This window comes from Mustela lutreola, chromosome 1, assembly GCF_030435805.1.
Source record: "Mustela lutreola isolate mMusLut2 chromosome 1, mMusLut2.pri, whole genome shotgun sequence".
NCBI classification, from domain to species: Eukaryota; Metazoa; Chordata; class Mammalia; order Carnivora; family Mustelidae; genus Mustela; species Mustela lutreola.
In genome coordinates, this window is record NC_081290.1 from 27861636 (window position 1) to 27880754 (window position 19119).

Genomic DNA, 19119 nt, shown 5'->3' on the forward strand with positions numbered 1-19119 from the left:
GGCACTGTACTAAGTGCTTTAGATATACTTCTCAAAACAACCTTTAGAGGTGCAGAGATTTTTACTATAACCACTTTGTGTGGGCGCCTGGGTGGCTCAGTGGGTTAAGCCGCTGCCTTCAGCTCAGGTCATGATCTCAGGGTCCTGGGATCGAGTCCCGCATCGGGCTCTCTGCTCAGCAGGGAGTCTGCTTCCTTCTCTCTCTCTCTCTGCCTGCCTCTCTGCCTACTTGTGATCTCTCTCTGTCAAATAAATAAATAAAATCTTTAAAAAAAAAAAATTAAAAAAAAAAAAAAAAAAAACACTTTGTGGATGAGGAGACCAGGGCTCCTGAAGTTGGCACTTGCCCAAGGCCATTTTGCTACAGAGAAGCAGAGCCCATGCTCTTGGTCTCTTACTGTAATGTCTCCAAAGGAACACTGATTGGGGTGGGAGAGGCCTGGGAAGGAAGTGTTGGTGGGGGTAGGAGAGGACAGCGTGAGAAAGGCAAGGCAGTGATAATGAGTGTGGTGTGCGTACAGGAGGGTAGAGATTGTTCTGATGGAGCAGAGAGCCCACGTGAGGGTTTTGTGGAAAATGAGATAGAGTAGCAAGAGGATGGGAGAGGGCAGGTTATAGAGGGCACCGCAAATTGGCAAGACTTGATTTTGCAGGCAATAAAGAGCCCTGTTAGATTCTTGAATGGAGACACAAAAGGAATGTTATGGAAATGTGTGTCCACCAACAGTACATGTAGGTGAGGGTAGACCCATTTGGAGACACCTAAGTGTTCAAGTCCCAAAACAAGGAGTGCCTTGCACCTGTGTGCTATGTTATGTGAGTTTGAATGTGAGAAATTATTTTGGGGTTGGATTCTGGAACCCACAGTTTCTCTTTGATTTTCAATTGTAGAAACCAGAGGGAAGGCCTTCCTTTGAAGATTTGCTGCGTACAATAGATGAACTAGTCGAGTATGAAGAAACTTCTGGAAGATGAGTGGTGTTTTGACCCATGGCTTCCAGATTCCACAGCATGAGGAAGAAATGGCACTTTGTGGCTAACTTCTAATTTATTTAGCACTTGGACATATAGACAGTTTTACTTACAAAGTGGAAAAACCTAAAGCATTTGCATCTAGACCAGTCCTAGCTCTGGGACTGAATCTTTTAGGTTATGGAAATGTTGCCTGAGAGATGGTGATTAAAAACACTCACTTTTTTCCATCCCACAAATATTTGAGTGCCCACCACGTGCTAGATACGATGCCTAGACCCCAAGGTTTTCCCATTTTAGGGGTATATATGGGGCCATGTTGGCTGATGTCCATGGAAGGTCAGGATATTTGGGAAGGGAAAGGGAATTAGAGCCTTTTTCCTGCAACCTTTCTCTTTCCTTTGGCTTCTACAGAAATCTGGGCCCGAGGCATTGTCTAGAATGTGGGTTCTGGATGAATCAGAAACCCATCTTGGATAAGTACCCCTCTTCTGTTTTGAAAACATCTGTTTTTCAAGACTGCCATTAGTATTACATTAAAAAATATTTGTATGCTGTATATATTGTAAATATATATAATATATAAAGGTATATATTTATAAGAAACGTGTTGTCTTTTATTTAAAAATTTTAATTCGGTAATGTATGGACTTACCTTTTTAGGACTAGGGACTATGCCTTGCAGCTGTCAGTTTCTCTTCCCCTGGAGATCAAATATTCCTTACTGAAGAAAAGAAAGTCTGGACCTTTCTACCATTAATGCCTCCTGCCACATAGGCAGGCATGTTTGGGAGTGCCTGTCTAATTTTAACCCCCAACCAGGCCTATGTTTGGGTGGAGTGAACCTGCCCATGTTATCCATCACTAATTGGTGTTAGGTAAAAATGGAACTGGGGCAGGGCGCCTGGGAGCCTCAGTCAATTATAAGCGTTCACTTTCGGCTCAGGTCATAATCCAGGGTGCTGGGACCAAGTCCCACATTATGCTTCCTGCCCAGCAGGGTGTCTACCTCTCCTTCTCTGCTTCTCCCCCCACTCATACTTTTCTATCTCTTGCTCTCAAATAAATAACTTATAATAAAAAAGATTGAACTAGAAGCCATTAATGATTTTCTACATCTTCAGAATCTGCCCCAAGACACAGATGCTGTGAGTGGGGGTGCTGGGCTCTGGGGCAGAATGCTGAGGTGACATTCATGACAGAGCCCGCCCCCACTGCAAGCAAGACCCAGGGGCAAGCGCAAATTCTGGCAGAGACCAGGACAAATGGAGAGCCTGGTGTGTAGAGCTGTCTCCAGATGGGGTTCTGGAGATCTGGTTGGACTTGGGTTCCTGGATCCGTGAGATTGTCTGGAAGAGCCTCACAGTAGACCCTATGTTCAAGTTTATTTGAGTGCGTTTCTGACCGTTCTCACGATCTCTGACCAAGACTCCAGCTGAGCTGGAAACTTCATTTCTCACTAGCCCAGAAGAAACAATCTCTGTTATCGATATGACAGGCCATGTATTGCCACACACCTTTTTTTCTTTTTGGAGTTTTTTGTTTTTGATATTATGAGGGTAGAAAGCTGAGACACATACAACACAGGGCCTTACTGTAGGAGTTTCAGCGGCTCTGGGCACTACCATGGTGTCCCCGGGGCCACAGGTGCCGTGGGAACACAGAGCTGTCCAACTGGCTGCCCTGAGCGGTGCCTCCCTAAGACCCTGGAGAACCATCTCTTTCCTTCTGGTCTGTCCATCCACGGAAAGCTATCTTCTATCCTTCCTTCTTCTCCTTATAATGAAAAAGAACAAAACAAAACAAAAACCCACCTTGAGTCTCGTCACAGTCTGTTTGCCACTTTCCTCCTCATCTTCCTGTTTAACTGTACCCCCATCTTACACGCACCCCCCCCCCTTAACCAAACTGTAGCTCCTTCAAGGAGTTGGCCATACTCGTCATACTTGAGGGTGAGTGCTGTCGTTTAGATCTTTCTCCTTCACCTGAACTCCTCCCACACCCCCGTCCTGTCCCATACCTCCCTTTTCACCTGGAGCAGCCATATTCCAAGTGCTGGGGGGTGCTGAAGAAACGTGAGGACTAAGTACAGTTCTTGTACTCATCGTTGCGCGCACTTCTGATGTGAAGAACAAGACGGTTGCTCCCTGGCAACATTTGGGAACATCTCCTTCAAAAGAATCTTTACATTTTTCACCCAAACGTAGCAGAAGGTTTTGTACAAAAGCACAAGAAAGGCAAAAAGTGAAGTAAAAATAGAAGAATCCACCCAGAACGCTTCAAGAGATCTTAATCTATAAAGCAGGAAGTAGGAAGGGCAACATGCACATGCTCTGTGCCCATTAGAATTGTTCCCTTTAGTTTTGATTTTTGATTATATTTTCCAAAGGGATGACGTGAAACTCCTAAGTACATTTTTTAAAAAAATCTATGTTGCTTTTGTATTTCTCAGCCAGGGCTCAGTCACCTTTGAGGTATATTATTGAATTGGCTTTCTATCCCCACAGGGAAAAAAAAAATGAAGTTTCCATAATATGGTTCTTGAAGTGTCAGTCCTGAGTAGGAGGACAGAACATTCTAGACTTTATACTCCAATACCTAGAATCAAATTCTGCTTCTACCACTAACTGTGTCCCTCGTCCTATCTGTGGGTCGGTTTCCTTCTCTGTCCAGAGAGGGCAGTTTGATTAAATGATTTTTGAGGTCTCTTGCATGAAAATTTTGTGACTTCTTGAAACTGGCGTTTGCTGGAGTCACCCACACAGTTTGGAATGAGGAACCAAGGGCAGCCGCCCTCAGAGATCTGGATGGAGATTACTGAGCTTGCTTATATAGGCCATTGGGTTGTCATTCACACACTTCTCTGAGGTTTTTAGAACAGGAAAATAGGTGGGGTTAACTCTGCTCGTGAGAAACACCTCGGGCAAGCTATGATTTCAGTTAAAAGATGTGTTTTTGTGACTGGAGCGTCGCTGAAGAACTGAAGGCTGTCTGGTGTGCTCCCTGCAGAGTCACAGCCATGATTCTTTCCACCTGTAAGTAAGATGGCTTCGTCCTTCCCCTCCAGGGCTGGTTCTGGGCATGTTATTAACTCTTGATCGCCAGAGGATGGCACGATGCTTGTGCAACTTTCAGGAGAGTTTCCCCAGCTGTTGTGATGGGGTTTTGTGTGTTATTCAAACCACCATTGTAGTGATGTAATGTTGGCAAATGCTCAGCGTGGAGAAGGCAAAGGGAAACAAACCAATGTCCTTAATTCTGTGTGTGCATGGAAATGCAGTTTGAAAAGTGTTTGTTTGTAGGGCCATACGGAATGGGAAGAGTGCCTAGCTGAAGGCTGGGAGACCCAAGTTTCAGCTTCTGGATTGGCTCGGTGATTAACCTTTGGCCACTTCTTGTGTCAGGTCCTTCTCTGTAAAACGGTACCCTGTCTCTGTCCACCTGCCAGCAAGAGAGCATAAACACTAGCTAAAAATGACACATCCTTCATGATCTTAATTTTGGAGTTGCTGTGGAACACTGTTAAGGTCCACGTACAATTTTGAAAATGCTTATTAATTCAGCTCTATGAGGGCCTTATACACAAAATATCGTTAGAACGCAAGGAAGGAAAATGCTGTCTTTGAATTTAATTCTGGATGACTAGAGGACCCAGCTTTAGCAAAGCCCAGTCATATCAGATTAAAGCCACCAAAGACGAACTAACAAAGCTTTTGGCATTTCTGATTTTTCAGTGGCAAAAGGAAACACTGGTGGCAATCTGTCAATGTCACCTGCTCAAGCCACATCACCTCCCAGGACCCAACCCTTGATGGTAGAATCTGTAAAAAACAAACCAGGCTATTCCAGTTGTACTGACCTGAATATAACTTACAGTCTTGATCCCCTCATAGACGAAATGGGGCTGCCCGTTATCAGAATTACAGATTTAACCAGAGCCAAGCAGAAAGAGCTAAGAAGCAACATTTTGTGTCTCCCACCACCCCCTGATGGTAGAACGAAGGTGAGCAGCGACTTAATCATCTTTTTATTAAAAGCTGTGTGAGCATCTGTACCTCATTTCTCCTGAGGTTAGAACCAGAGAAAAGACTGTAAATTTTAACAGGAAAGATTTGGTTATATATAAAATAAATAATGACAAGGGTTGAGACAGGATTAGTTTGCCAAAGGGATTAGATGAGAGACTCCCTCTCAGCGGGGCTATTGTGAGGGTCCTTCTGGCTGGCCTGGAAGGGCATGGATTTGATGAACATTCACCATCTCTTCCAGCTTCTGGTAATTTGTTCCATGTAACTATCCCTTGTTTATTTCTGCCATAAACCCCCCTGAAGACATGGCTCTATTTGCTTCTGGGTAAAACACTTAAATGTTTACCATTGATGAAAGAAAACCAAGAGATGCCTCCAGGTGTATTCCTGCTCATCAAAAAGTGTCTGTATGTGTTTGCCAAGCCAGAGTCATTTGCCAAGTATGTTAGTTGTTTAAAGAGCTGTCATAGAAGTCTCGCCTGATAGGCTGCTATAGCGGAGGAGAGCATGGAGAAGGTGAGATATTGGTCGGACTGCGTGGTGGGGAGAGCCTGAGCGAGGTATTAGAGCGCTGCTCCCGTGAAGCTTAATTTGTGAAACATCACTGGGTATGGTCAAGGTTCCTACCCACTAACTGTGGTCCTGAGGACAGAGCAGCCCAGTAGCGTTATTTAGAGGACAAAGCCCAGGGAGAACGAGGAGTTTGGGAAACTCCCCTCTTCTTTCCCCCCTACCTCATTTTCACCTGATTTCTCTGCCTTTCTTTTCTTCCCAATTTATGAAGTAGAAGGGGGGAAAATGATGTATATGAATGATTCTTACATCTTAGTGCACCTGAAGCATGGATGGGATACTGACAAAAATGGTCCATTTCTAGACTCCCCTCCCTACAGATCTGGGGGTCAGGTATGCACACCTGATCACATGGCCTTTCTAGGGCCCCTATGTTTGAAAACCCCTCTCATTCCTTGTATTTGATTTCTACACCAACCCTACCAAGTTATATTTCTGTCTTTACTATTTTTTAAGATTTTTTAAAAATTTATTTGACAGACAGAAATCATAAGTAGGCAGAGAAGCAGGCAGAGAGAGAGAGAGAGAGAGGAGGAAGCAGCTTCTCTGCTGAACAGAGAGCCTGACGTAGGGCTCCTTCCGACCCTGGGATCATGACTTGAGCCGAAGGCAGAGGCTTAACCCACTGAGCCACCCAGATGCCCCTTTACTATTATTATTAATATGAAGATAAAGAGGGCAGCTGCACAGCAACCTCTAAGATGGCCCCAGTGGTGTCCACCTCCCAGTGTTCACCGCTTATGCAATCCCTCTCCTCGGGTCTGAATCGTACCTGGTAACTCACTTCTCATGAGTAGAAGGTGATAAAAGTGGTAGAGTGTCTTCTCCGAGGTGAGGTTGTCTAAGGACAGTGGCTTCTGACTTCGTGCTCCTGGGCTGTGTCTTGGGTTATTGGCTGCCAGGCCATGAGCGTACTCAGGTGGCCTGAGGAGGATCCCCGTCATGAGGAATGAATGTTGGCACCATGGCTTGCCGACAGCCATGAAAGCAAACGTGGAAGTGGATCGACTCAACTTGACTCCAGTCTCATGAGCTTCGTGAATTTCTCCACCTTTAACTCTAAGCACCCACCTAAGCCATGTCTGGGCTCCCGACCCACAGAAACGGTGAGATAATAACGATTTGTTTCCAACAACAGATGATGAATTCGGCGGCCAAAGCAGGAAGAACCGTTGGACCAAAATCAAACATGGCCACTTCTACCATTATTTTGCCTCCTGTTGGAGGTGTTCCCCTTGACCAAACATAGAGAATTTCCTCAAGTTACCATGAACACTAGCAGATCTGTCTTTTGTTTTTAAACAACTTTGATCCCCCTGTTACTGCCTAAAGTCTGTCGTAATAATGATACCGGGGATGACGACGTCTGTGAGTTTCCATGTCTCCCAGCATGCTGAAATCCCCCCCACTGTTCCTCCGCGAAGCCCACTGGCCAGTGTCATCTGTGCACTTCCTGCCACTGAGGGTCAGTGGACTCCGCTTCCGGCACAAGCGCCAACCCCGTCAGCAGTTCCTGTGGCTGAGCACTTCATATCACGAGCTGGCTCCATGTCTTGAGTGTGATATTTGTGAACTCATCACGAATTTGGAGGTCACAGACATCAGTCTTCTAGAAAATTCTGCTCTGAGACCTGGGGGCAGAACGGAGTTGTCTGCAAGACACCCCGTCTGCCTCACATCAGCTCATTCCTGGGGAAAAAAAAAATCAATCTTCTTACACAGAGCAAACAATGGCTTCAAGATGCAGGAATATTTGGTGCCTTCGGGGGTGCCCTGGCCAGGATGGGATCAGATGTGCGGTCTTCAGAGAGGCTCTGCCTTCCCTCATCCTTTATATGCCCTGGACACCATCACCCCTGCTGCCCAGAATCCCACCCAGCTTCTGAGGCTTCTAGAGGCTCCTCACTCCTTCCCCACACCCACGGCCCCCTCGGGCCCCAGCCTGGCCAAGTACCCCCAAATGTATCAGTTGACTGTCCCAGGAGCTGGGAACTTGTGTTCTGTTAGGATCCCCTAGAAGTAGCTCTTCCTCTTACTTTAAGGGAAGACTCAAGATGATGTCAAAAACAGTTTGGGGTTTGACATAGGGTTAACTTCTTTTGTCAATACAAGCGAAAAGACTGACCTTTCCGGTGACTATCCTTTCTTAGAAGCAGGGACATTTTAAAATCAAAAGGAAACACCCTGGAGTGTGCTTCTAGAATTCCTCTTAGAAGGAGCGTCTTTTTAATATCAAGGGGAAGTGTATACACAAGGCAAGGATAATTTAATAGCTCAAATATATAGAGGGCATACACTCAGAAAAAAGGATAGCTTTCTAAACTGAATAAACATTTCTTGAAAAAACTCAGTGTCTGACTTCTTCCCTCCTTCCTTCCCGTCCTCCGTCCTGTCTGTCCTGCCTTCTTCCTTTCCTCTTTCCTCCCTCCGAACCCCACTGCTGTGGATTCTTGGTTCAGCGAAACTTTTCTGAAACCTGATCAGAGGTAGAATTTCACGCTAAAGGAAAGCTAGCTGGGCATCCCCCTTCCCAGGTGTCATTGGTTAAGTCCATTAAAATGTATTTGCTTTTAAAAGGTCCTTAAGAAACAGAATTTACGATCATCATGAGGAAGTTGGGTCTTTCTGGGAATTTCTGGCAACAATGGCACCTAGCTTGCAGTGAACATCGAATCAATCACTCAGAGCCATTTCCCCAAAGCCACAGGCTTTCATTTTCCTCCATGCCCTTCAGCTGCACACACAGCTGCCACCAGAATTCCTCGCCTTAAAACCACAGCCTGGAACGTGTGGGTTGGGCGACTCAACTAGCCCGCCCCCAGGTTCAAGACAGCTCTCGAGACCGAGCCAGTTATTTCAGTTTTCAAATAAAAAGCAGCCGCCATCTGCCAGTGATGACCAAATTCAGAAGGAATAAATTTCACTTGAGGCTCTGATTCAGAATGAAACAGTGACGTCGGACATGCCAGGGGATGAAGATGAGGTTAGGCTGATGTAAACCTCAGAACACTAGAAACGGAGGGAAAGCCACCAACTTTGCTTCCCAGAGGGCTGGGGCCACAGCCTTGCATCCGACAGGTGTTTGGGAGCTGGGGGAGGCGACCTTGGAGCTGTTCGGAGAAATGGTGCTTCTCACATTTGCTCCCTTCCAGTGCCCCCTGGTGGAAGCCTGTTCCCCCACAGCCTCGTTGTGGCCACCCACCCCCGTCCGGAGGCGCCAGGAGCCTTGTGCCAGGGAGACAAGTGTGGAAAAAAGGATTCCCAGGAAGGAACATGAGCCCCAGCTCAAAGGGGAGGTTGGACTGCCTAATCCATGAGAGATGTGTCATTCCGAAAGGTCACAGGGATTACACCAGGACGTGGTGCCCTTTTCCTGATTTGCAGGGACCTGGGATATAATTAAAGATACTTGCCAGGGGAATAAGAAGCAGGTGAAAAGATCAGCGCAGGCATAAGCCTGGGAGAGGAAGCACCGGCTGGCTCCTTCCTGAGATAATCCTCAACCCTTCCAGCGGGCAAATAGTCATTGCCCATCTCTGGGGCATTTTAGTCTCTCTGGCAGGGGCCTTTGATATGCACGAGCTTCTGCCTAAACCCGGAATTTTCCAAAGGCACAAAAGAGTTTTCTCTCTGCAGGTTAATTTCTCTGCAAAGCATGGCTTCCAGAATCCCAGGTTGCCTACAGAAGTGATTCTCCATTTGTTCACTGACCTCGAAAACCTGGGTGAAGCTGTGAATCGAAAACGACCACAGATCTAATAATCACGGATATCTGCTTCGGAGGAAATTGAAATTTCAGTCTATAAATAAAGATGCCTAGTGGCTTGGAAAGTCATGCCAAATGAGGGAACACCAGGGAACTAATCGGTGTTCACACACACACACACACACACACACACACACACTTTCTTTTTTCATTTACTGAACAATTATTTCTCGGGCAGCAACTTGCTGGGCAGAAGGAATGGAATGGTGAACAAGGCAGAGGTTGGCCTTCCCGCCCACAGCTGCTCCTGGTTTTCCAGGGAGAAGAAAAACCTTCTCATACTTAAATCAGTGGCAGCATAGGTCTGTGCCTTTGCTACTGAATCAGGAAAAATAAGTATTTTTGAAAACACTGATTCCGAAATCGTAGACTGCAGAAGAGAGCAGAGGTCACCCTGGGGATATTTTGGGGTTTGTAATCTACTCATCGGCTTGTAGTCCTACAGGTGAGTAGGGGAAGGCCTTTGCCTAGTGCCTAGATATCTTTCCCACCTGCTGAGTGATACCAGCAATTCCTTCTGGAAGGTTCTGTGTATTTATTTATTTATTTAAAAGATTTTATTTATTTATTTGACAGAGAGAAATCACAAGTAGATGGAGAGGCAGGCAGAGAGAGAGAGAGAGGGAAGCAGGCTCCCTGCCGAGCAGAGAGCCCTATGCGGGACTCGATCCCAGGACCCTGAGATCATGACCTGAGCCGAAAGCAGCGGCTTAACCCACTGAGCCACCCAGGCACCCCAGTTCTGTGTATTTAAATTTAAGGTATTGTGATAGGTAATTTTATGGGACACCTTGGCTGAGTCATGTTGCCCAGCTGTTTGATCAACATAATTCTGGATGTTTCTGTGAAAGGGTTTGGGGGATGAGGATTTAAATCAAGATTTAAGTCAGTGGTCTTTGAATAAAACAGATTACTCTGCACAATGTCGGTGGGCTTTGCCCAATCAGTTGAAGGCCTTAAGAGAATAGAGCCTGACCTCACCCGAGCGAGAGGCATTCTGCCAGCAGACCGCCTTTGGACTTGAACACAACTCTTCCCTGAGTCTCTATCCTGCCAGCCCACCCCATTAGATTTTGGACCTGCCAGTTCCCACAGTCTTATGAACCAATTCCTTAAAATCAGTCTCTCTCTTCACCTCAATATAGGGGTCATGCTTATAAACATGAAAATGCCTTCCAAAGAAGGACTACAGTGTAGCATGTTTCCTACTGTATCTGTTTATGATATCATTGATCCCTTACCAACAGTAAGTTTCAGAGCCTCTCCTGAGAACTGTTTGGGTGGTAGGGAGAGACAGAGCCCTTGAGAGTCCTGAACGGTGGGAACATCTGCCTTTGAGTCAGGGGTGGAGAGTCCGCTCAGGACAAGGGAGTTGGGAGCAAAGAATCAGCTTTGGCTTGCTTGGCCTTATTCCCTTGTTTTGTCTTCAGAGGGAGAATCACATCTACTTACATCTGTTTACCTTAAAACATAGCCTGTGAGTACCTGACTGAGTTCTAGGGAGCTGGCTGAGGGAACAGGTTGGGAATTAAATGAGTAATCTCTATGATTTGGGTGCCTCAGCTCTGCTGTCTTATTTAATCTTCTCATCCGTAAGGATAGTCTTGTTCTGCTTCCAGTCTCTGAGCCAAAGTCTCTGGGCTTGAATTCCGACTCAGCAGCTTTTTAATTCTGTGACAAATTACTGAACTTTTCCTTCTCTTAGCATTTTCACTTTGTAAAATGGGGTAATAACAGGACCGATTTCAATGTTTAGGGAGTAACTTAGCATAAAATGTAGTGAGATCTTAGTGTAGAGCCTGCTTACAGTAAGGCCTATGTTGGGGAACTGCCTTTCCTAGAAGGTAGGTTTCATTCCTATATTTTCCAGATAAGGTTGCTGAGTGATTGGCCAGAATCACATTGTTGCCACAAGAAAATGGAGCCATAAAATTAACAAGTCAGGAAACAACAGATGTTGACAGGGATGTGGAGAAAGGGGAACCCTCCTACACTGTTGCTGGGAATGCAAGCTGCTACAGCCACTCTAAAAAACAGCATGGAGGTTCTTCAAAAAGTTAAAAATAGAGCTACCCTACGACCCAGCAATCACACTACTGGGTATTTCCGCTAAAGATACAAATGTAGTGATCTGAAGGGGCGTGTGCACCCGAATGTTTATAGCAGCAACGCCCACAATATCCAAACTATGGAAAGAACCTAGATGTCCATCAACAGATGAATGGATAAAGAAGATGTGGTATATATACAATGGAATACTATGCAGCCATCAACCGCCCCTCCCCGAAATCTTGCTATTTGCAATGATGTGGATAGAACTAGAGGGTGTTATGCTAAGCAAAATAAGTCAATCAGTGAAAGACAATTATCATATGATCTCCCTGATATGAGGAATTTGAGAGGCAAGGTGATGGGCAGTAGGGAGGGAAAAAATGAAACAAGATGGGATCCGGAGGGAGACAAATCATCAGAGATTCTTAATCTCAGGAAACAAACTGAGGGTTACTGGGGGTGGGGGAGAGAGATAGGGTGGCAGGGTGATGGACATTGGGGAGCGTATGTGCTACGGTGAGTGCTGTGAATTGTATAAGACTGAGGATTCATAGACCTGTACCCTGGGGCAAATAATAGATTATATGTTTAAAAAAAAAAAAGTTAAAAAAAAAAAAAGAAGAGAAGAGAAAAAAAAAGAAAAGAAAAGAAAAGAAAAGAAAAGAAAATGGAGCCATGATTTGACTGCAAGTTGGTCTATACCAAAACCCACTTACCCCCATACGCTGTCCTAATACGGAAAAAAGTCCTCAAACACCAGAGAGGGTTTCACTCTTTCATCTAGCATCTCAGGGATTGGTGCTTTATTTTGGATAAGTTACTTCTTTATTTAATGTCTCTGGGACAGAGGGTTAGGCTTATGACCTATAAGTACTAGCCAAAGCTCCGGAAGCCATTCTTGTCAACTTCGCTGTTCTACTTAGTCAAAAGGTTGTGGTCAGCCCTGCTTGTTCTGTGGCCAGCCTCGTGCTGTGCGATGTCCTGTGGTAGAATGAGCTACTGAAGAGTAGAGCCCAGGTGGGGTGTGGTGGTGTGGGGGTATGGGCGAGGCTAATTTATTGAGTTCTCTGTGTGCCCGGCAGCCGTGCTGGGGGCTCTGGGAAGCGCTGTCATGGAGGAGATTACAGTGTGGTTCAGTGGTTCTCAAAATCAAGGGATTTTTGTACGCCGCTCCCCCTCCCCCACCCCAACCCCGGGACATTTGACAATGTCTGGGAGTGTTTTGGTTTTCACGACTGGGAAGAGGAGGTGGATGTCAAAGGAGGGAGGGGTTGCTGCTGATTCTTGGTCATAAAGGTGCTGCTGAAGAAACTGTAGGGCACAGGACAGCATCCCCCAACTCCCCAAGAATCATCCAATCTGAGAAGTCAACTGTGGGGTGACCGAGAAACCTATGAGAGATGGAGCCTACGCAAAGATGGTCCTTGAGATGGCCGTCTAACGTGGTGCCCAATTACGAGCCACAGTGCAGGACAGATCACTTGTGCTCTGGGAGCCTGGAGGACCATTAGATGGGAGTGAACTGCAGTGGAAGTCCTTTTCAGGCTGGAGGCAGGAGTGCTGGGAGTGACTGTGAGAGCAGAGCAAGGGCAGGAAGCTGGTGCGTGAGCAGTGGTGAACGTGGAGAGTTGGGAGTGGAGCTGGCCGGGTTATGGAAGGCGATGAGTGTAAGAGAGGGTATCCTCTTGGGGCGCCTGGGTGGCTCAGTGGGTTAGGCCGCTGCCTTTGGCTCAGGTCATGATCTCGGGGTCCTGGGATCGAGTCCCGCGTCGGGCTCTCTGCTCAGCGGGGAGCCTGCCTCCCTCTCTCTCTCTCTGCCTGCCTCTCCATCTACTTGTGATTTCTCTCTGTCAAATGGATGGATAAAATCTTAAAAAAAAAAAAAAAAAAAGAGAGGGTATCCTCTTGATGCTGTATGTAGTTGAGAGTCTTTTCAGGAGCTGAGGAAGGAGAGCAGTTGGCTGAAACAGACTTTCAGGAAAATGGACTTAGAGGATGGATCGAAGGAAGGGATGCTCAGGGGCAGGGCTCAGAGGCTGGGACTTCGGCCAATTCATTCAGTCACTGAGCGACACTGTGCCCAGAGGTTGAGAGAGGAGACTCCAGAGTCGGGCTGCCTCGGTCCGATCCTGGTTGTCCACTTAAAAGCTCTTTGACTCTCAGCAAGGAGGCTCCTCTCTGTGGCCAGATTCTTCATCGTAAAGAGGCAATCTATTTAACCCAGGGTTAAGTGAGGAGTCAATGAGTTACCACAGAAACGCAGATGTGGGCTGATGAGGGCTTGGATAAGATTGGTAGCAGGGAGAGAAAAAGGAAAGAGCCAAACAATTTCAACAGACTCATGGCAGATGGGATACAAGGGACCGGCTTCGGGCAGAATCCATTCTGTGCTGGAATCATACTCAGACATGCGAAGATTAGAAAAGGGGATCCAATATAGGTTTTTGTTTTGTTTTGTTTTCTTACGAATATGGTATTTATTTGTCCTCCCTCTGTCAAACCCTGAGCCAACCACTTTCCCTGGGGTGTATGGGAAAAGGAACATGAGGGCAGATGAGACACAGGAGAAAGACCTATGGGGAGGTGGAAAAGGTTCCATCACATGGTGAAGGGAGTGAGAAAGGCCACCATCAGGCAAAGGAGCCCTACGGCCACCAAGTGGGCAAAGCCCAGAATGGCGTAGGAGAAGAGCTGTTGCTTCAGAGAGGGGTTCCTGGCATAATCAAAATGAGGCTCCTGAGCACAGCCCCAATTCTAGCCCCACAGCCAGCCACTCCTACCATGACAGCCCCGGCCCCGATGCACCTGGCTGCTGTGTCCGTGTCCCTTGTAATGGCACTGGCTCAGAAGCCGGGTCTGGGAATCAGGGAGTTCAGGGGGGGGGGGCGGGGGGCTGCCAAGCTGCTGAGACTCTCATCTGTCAGCGTCTCTGGTGGTTTTAGCACCGGTGCAGACAGTGGTCGGCTCAACCGCTGAGAGGTGTTCTTGACCAAGAAGGGGTAGAGAGGAACTTTGCACAGGTGCACAATTTCAGGGGATGAAGGGCTGTGGCAGGAGAGCTGCCCCCAGTGCAGAGAGGACAGAGAGGGGTGTGGGGAGGGCTAGGATAGTTTCGTTATTGGGGCTCATGAGGAAGATGAAAATTCCAGTTGGGCAAAAGGTAAGTCAGTGGCTGAATTAGAGAAATAAAAAGTTTTTTAGGAAAAAGTTTTTTTTCCTAAAAGTCACGTACATGTAAAAAATTCTTAGTCCTGGAATGGGTCCTTAACTATCTAACCACAGGTCTACCTGATTTTCCGGGGCATTTTCTCTTTTTAATCTATAAATTTCAGTTTTGAAATATTTCAAGCATTGGGAAAAATATAGAGAATAACATAACCTGCTTGTGATTATTCAAGGAGTAGAGTGGGTGTTCTGAAAAGGTTTTCATTTGATGCTTCTTCAAACTAATTCCTTGATGTGTCCATTCACTCAACAAATATTTGTAGGATGCATATTAAATGCTAACAATTTCTAGAGCCTCTTGAGATATAACTGAACAAAATAGACAAAGATCCCTGTTTACATTCCAGTAGAGGAGACAGACGGTAAAAAAATAAAATGAAATAAAATAAATAAATCGATCACATAGTACGCAAGAAGGTAAAAAATGCCATCAAGAAAGAAAGAAAGAGGGATGCCTGGGTGGCTCAGTGGTTTAGGCCTCTGCCTTCGGCTCAGGTCATGATCTCAGGGTCCTGGGATCGAGCCCCACATCGGGCTCTCTGCTCAGCGGGGAGCCTGCTTCCTCTTCTCTCTCTGCCTGCTTCTCTGCCTACTTGTGATCTCTGTCTGTCAAATACATAAATAAAATCTTAAAAAAAAATAAAGGAAGGAAGGAAGGAAAAGAAAGAAAGAAAGAGAGGAAGGAAGGAAGAAGGGAAGGAAGGAAGGAAGAAAGAAAGAGAGAGAGAGAGAGAAGAAAAAATGAGCAAAGTAACAAATATCCAAGTCGGGGAGTCAGGGAGCAGGGGGTGGCAGCAGTCATCAATCAAGGCAATCTTCATTTAGAAGGTAAGATTGGAACAAAGACTTGAAGGAGTGGCAGGAGTTAAGAAAATTGGATGATAATTCTATTTTTAATTTTTTTGAGGAGCCTCCAGGCTGTTTGCCACAGTAGCTGCACCAACTCACATTCCCACCAAGAGCACACGAGGGTTCCCTTTTCTCCACATCCTCAGTAATACTTATTATTTCTTATCTTTTTGATAATAGCCATCCTGACGGATGTGATGTGGCATCTGTAGTTTTGATCACTTCCCTGATGGTCAGTGATGTTGAGAGCCTCTTTTCATGTGTCTCTGGAAAAATGCCTATTAGATCCTCTGCCAATTTTAAAATCAGATTATGTGTGTGGGGGGGTTGGTGTTGAGTGATACAAGTTCTTTTATATTTTGGATATGAACCACTTATCCAATATATGATTTACAAATATCTTCTCCCATTCAATAGTTTGCCTTTTTATTTTGTTGGTGGTTTCCTTTGCCACGCAAAAGCTTTTTAGTTTGATGTAGTTTTCTTTTACCTTTTTTGGGTCCTTTCCTGATGACCCAGTAATTTCACTTCTGAGTATTTACCTGAGGAAAACAAAACCACTGATTTGAAGAGATAAATCCACCCCTATATTTACTGCAGCTTTATTTATAATAACCAAGATAAGGAAACAGCCCAGGTGTCTACTGTGGTGACTGGATACCCAGACTCGATATCCACTGTGTATCCAGAGGACTGGATAAAGAAACTGTGAGATATAAATATATAACTCAGTGGTGAGAAAGAATGAAATCTTACTGTTCACCCACATGGGTGGACCTAGAGGTGATTATGTTAAGTGAAATAAGTCAGACAGAAAAGACAAATATCATATGATTTCACTTACATGTAGACTCTAAAACACAAAGCAAATGAACATACCAAAACGGAAACAGACTCAGAATACAGAGAACAAACTAGGAGTTGCCAGAAGAGAGAGAGGTGGAGGCACAGGCAAAATGGGCGGAGGGGATTATGAGGTACAAAGTTTCAGACATGAAATAAGTAACTCACAGGGATGAAAGATTCAGCATAGGGAGTTCAGTCAATAATACTGTCATAACACTGCATGGTGACAGACAGTAACTACACTTACTGTGGTGAACATTACATAATGTATGTAATTGTTGAATCACTATGTTGAATACCTGAAATGAATATAATATTTTATGTTGATTATACTTCAATAAACTGCGGGGAGAGCAGGCCTGGCGTGACTCAGGAGCAGCGAGGCGGGCAATGTGGGTGTGTGACGTGGGTGTGTGACGTGATGTTGGACAGAAATGAGGGGCAACGGGAGGCCAGTTCACAGAGAGTTTTATAGGCTAGTGTGAGACATTCAATGAAATGGGGAGTCTTTGTGGGATTTGGAAACAAGGAGCAACATGATCCAACTTAGGTTTTCCATTAATTACTCTGGCTGCTGTGCCAAAATGAGACCATAGGGAGTTTAAGGTAGAAGTGGGAAGAAGTCAGCAGGCTGTAGGTATAATCCAGATGAATGATGGTGGCTTAGGCCACGGTAGTAACAGAAGGGTAGGAAAAGCAGTAATATTGTGTGTGTGTGTGTGTGTGTGTGTGTGTGTGTGTGTGAGACAGAGAGAGAGAGAGAGGAAAAGAGAGAGTTTTAAACCATGGTGAAATATACATAACATAAAATTTGCCATTTTAATTATCTGTAAGTGTATAGTTCGGTGGCATTACGTACATCTGAATTATCATACAACCATCCCCACTGTCCATCTTCAGACCATTTTCATTCCAAACTGAAACTCATGAATACATTTTGAAGGCAGAATCAACATGCTTTCATACAGGTTAGACTGGGGTGTGAGAGAAAGAGAAGAGTCAAAGACAACTCCAAGATCATTGACCTGAGCCACTGGAAAAATGATCTCGCTACTGATGAAATGGAGAGGATGGGTAGAGCAAATCTGGGGAGGAAGGAAGAGAAGGAGTTCAGATTTCTTCATGTGAGCTGGAGGTGTCCTCTAGACACCCAAGTGGAGAATTTGAGACTGCATTTGGGTATGCAAATCTGGAACGCACTGGAACTGGATAGAGGTATATATTTGGATGTCATCGTGTCATTGGCAGATAGATTGTTTTTAAGAGGAATGAGATAATCACAGGAGTGAATGAGACAGAGAAAAGATCAAAAGCTTTGGAGCAGGCTATTTAACCCCAGGCTGAGAGGGTAGGAAGGAAGAGAAGTAGCAAAGGAAACCAAGAAGAAAGAAAACCAAGAGAAGAGTGTGGAATGCTGCTGAGAGGTCAAGTAAGATGAGGACATCCAGTTCACCATGGGATAAGGAGTGCGTAGGTCACTGGAGACCCTAGCAAGAGCAATTTGGGGGAAGTAGTAGGAACAAAAGCTTGACTGGAATGGGTTAAGAGAAAACGAGAGATGAAGTGGAAGCAACAAGAAAAGGTGAGTCATTTCTAGATTTTACTCTAAATGGGGAGCAAAACTGATCAAGGAAATTATATCAAGAGTAGTTTCTTTTGTTTTTAATGGGGAAAGTAGCAGCATATTTATATGATAATGGCAATGATCCAGTGGAGAGGGGAATGGTCATACAAGAGAGGGAAGAAGTATTTTTAAAATGTTGAATTTGAATACCTCTACGTGAGGCCATAGCATTTTTGTCACATTCTAAACCGTAGTCTGACCCACTTCATTCATTTGTGTAACCTACATTTGACTTTGCATCTCTTGGCCTGGATAGATACAGATCTATATGGGGCTCTAAAACAACACTGGAGTCAATTGGCAAGAATGTAAACTAGATCCAGTCCTGCTAAAGTAGACAGAGCCCCTAAGTGCTAACGCACCCTCTTTCTCAGAGTGTTTTGGTCATTTTTTTTCATGCAGATACTACCAGAAAATTGACAGAAGCTGTTGAAATCCCAAAACTTAATAATACATAATAAATATAGTGCAGATTTGGGGGGCTCAGTAATTTTATTTTAGTGTCTAGAAATCAACCTTGGCATGGTCCTTGGAAAATGGGTGATTTCTGGTTGCAGGCAAAAGATGAGAGAAAATTATTAAGTCAAGGGTGAGTGATAAAGCAGCAATGGGAGGAAAGATGAGTCTTCGCTGGGCTTAGGCTGGAACTATGTCTCCACAGTGGAATGAGACATTTACCACTGGACCACCAATGTTTCTGTAGCCCAAAGACTGAGTATGATAATGTCCAAGTCAGAGACAGGCAAGTAACTAATGCATGAACCTAGGTTTGGAAGGTCAAATTCTGTGAAAGGAAGGGAAGCTGATATAGCCTTATAACTGTTTGAGTATCTTTATTCTTATCTATCCTATACCCCTAGAAGGATGATCCATAGGGATCAAATATGGTAGCCAACCTCCATGATGGCTAAGTGAGCCCAGCCTCTTGGTATTCTTTCTTCTCCACCTTGCACTGGAAACATAATCTGTAGGGGTTGGATCAACATGCTTCCAAGTCCTGGCTTCTGGTTGGATTACACTAAAGGGGAGTCCTGGGAGGAAGTTATGGTGAGGTTGCCTTGAGTTGGTTGTGTCTCTCAACAGCAGATTTTTGCTCCTATCAAAGAGATTTTGGCTCTACTTGTCTCTTTCTCACTTTCCTGGTCCTTTTGGACCTAGGGATGGTGTCACTTCTAGTACTCCTG

General features: G+C 45.2%; 2 protein-coding genes and 1 pseudogene across 2 annotated transcripts in view; 2 read left to right on the forward strand and 1 right to left on the reverse strand.

Annotated features, from left to right (window-relative positions):
* Positions 1-1578, forward strand: part of TEC (tec protein tyrosine kinase) — a 140801-nt gene extending 139223 nt beyond the window's left edge. Inside the window, exon 18 of the mRNA XM_059161928.1 lies at positions 892-1578. Within this exon, the coding sequence (XP_059017911.1) occupies positions 892-975 (84 nt within the window). The 3' untranslated portion in view covers positions 976-1578. The remainder of the gene's footprint in view (positions 1-891) is intronic.
* Positions 1579-3840: 2262 nt separating this feature from the next.
* The window catches only part of TXK (TXK tyrosine kinase), a 61634-nt gene continuing 46355 nt past the window's right edge, over positions 3841-19119 (forward strand). Inside the window, exon 1 of the mRNA XM_059161961.1 lies at positions 3841-4007. Within this exon, the coding sequence (XP_059017944.1) occupies positions 3920-4007 (88 nt within the window). The 5' untranslated portion in view covers positions 3841-3919. The remainder of the gene's footprint in view (positions 4008-19119) is intronic.
* Positions 13982-14696, reverse strand: LOC131818611 (ATP synthase F(0) complex subunit C2, mitochondrial-like; annotated as a pseudogene).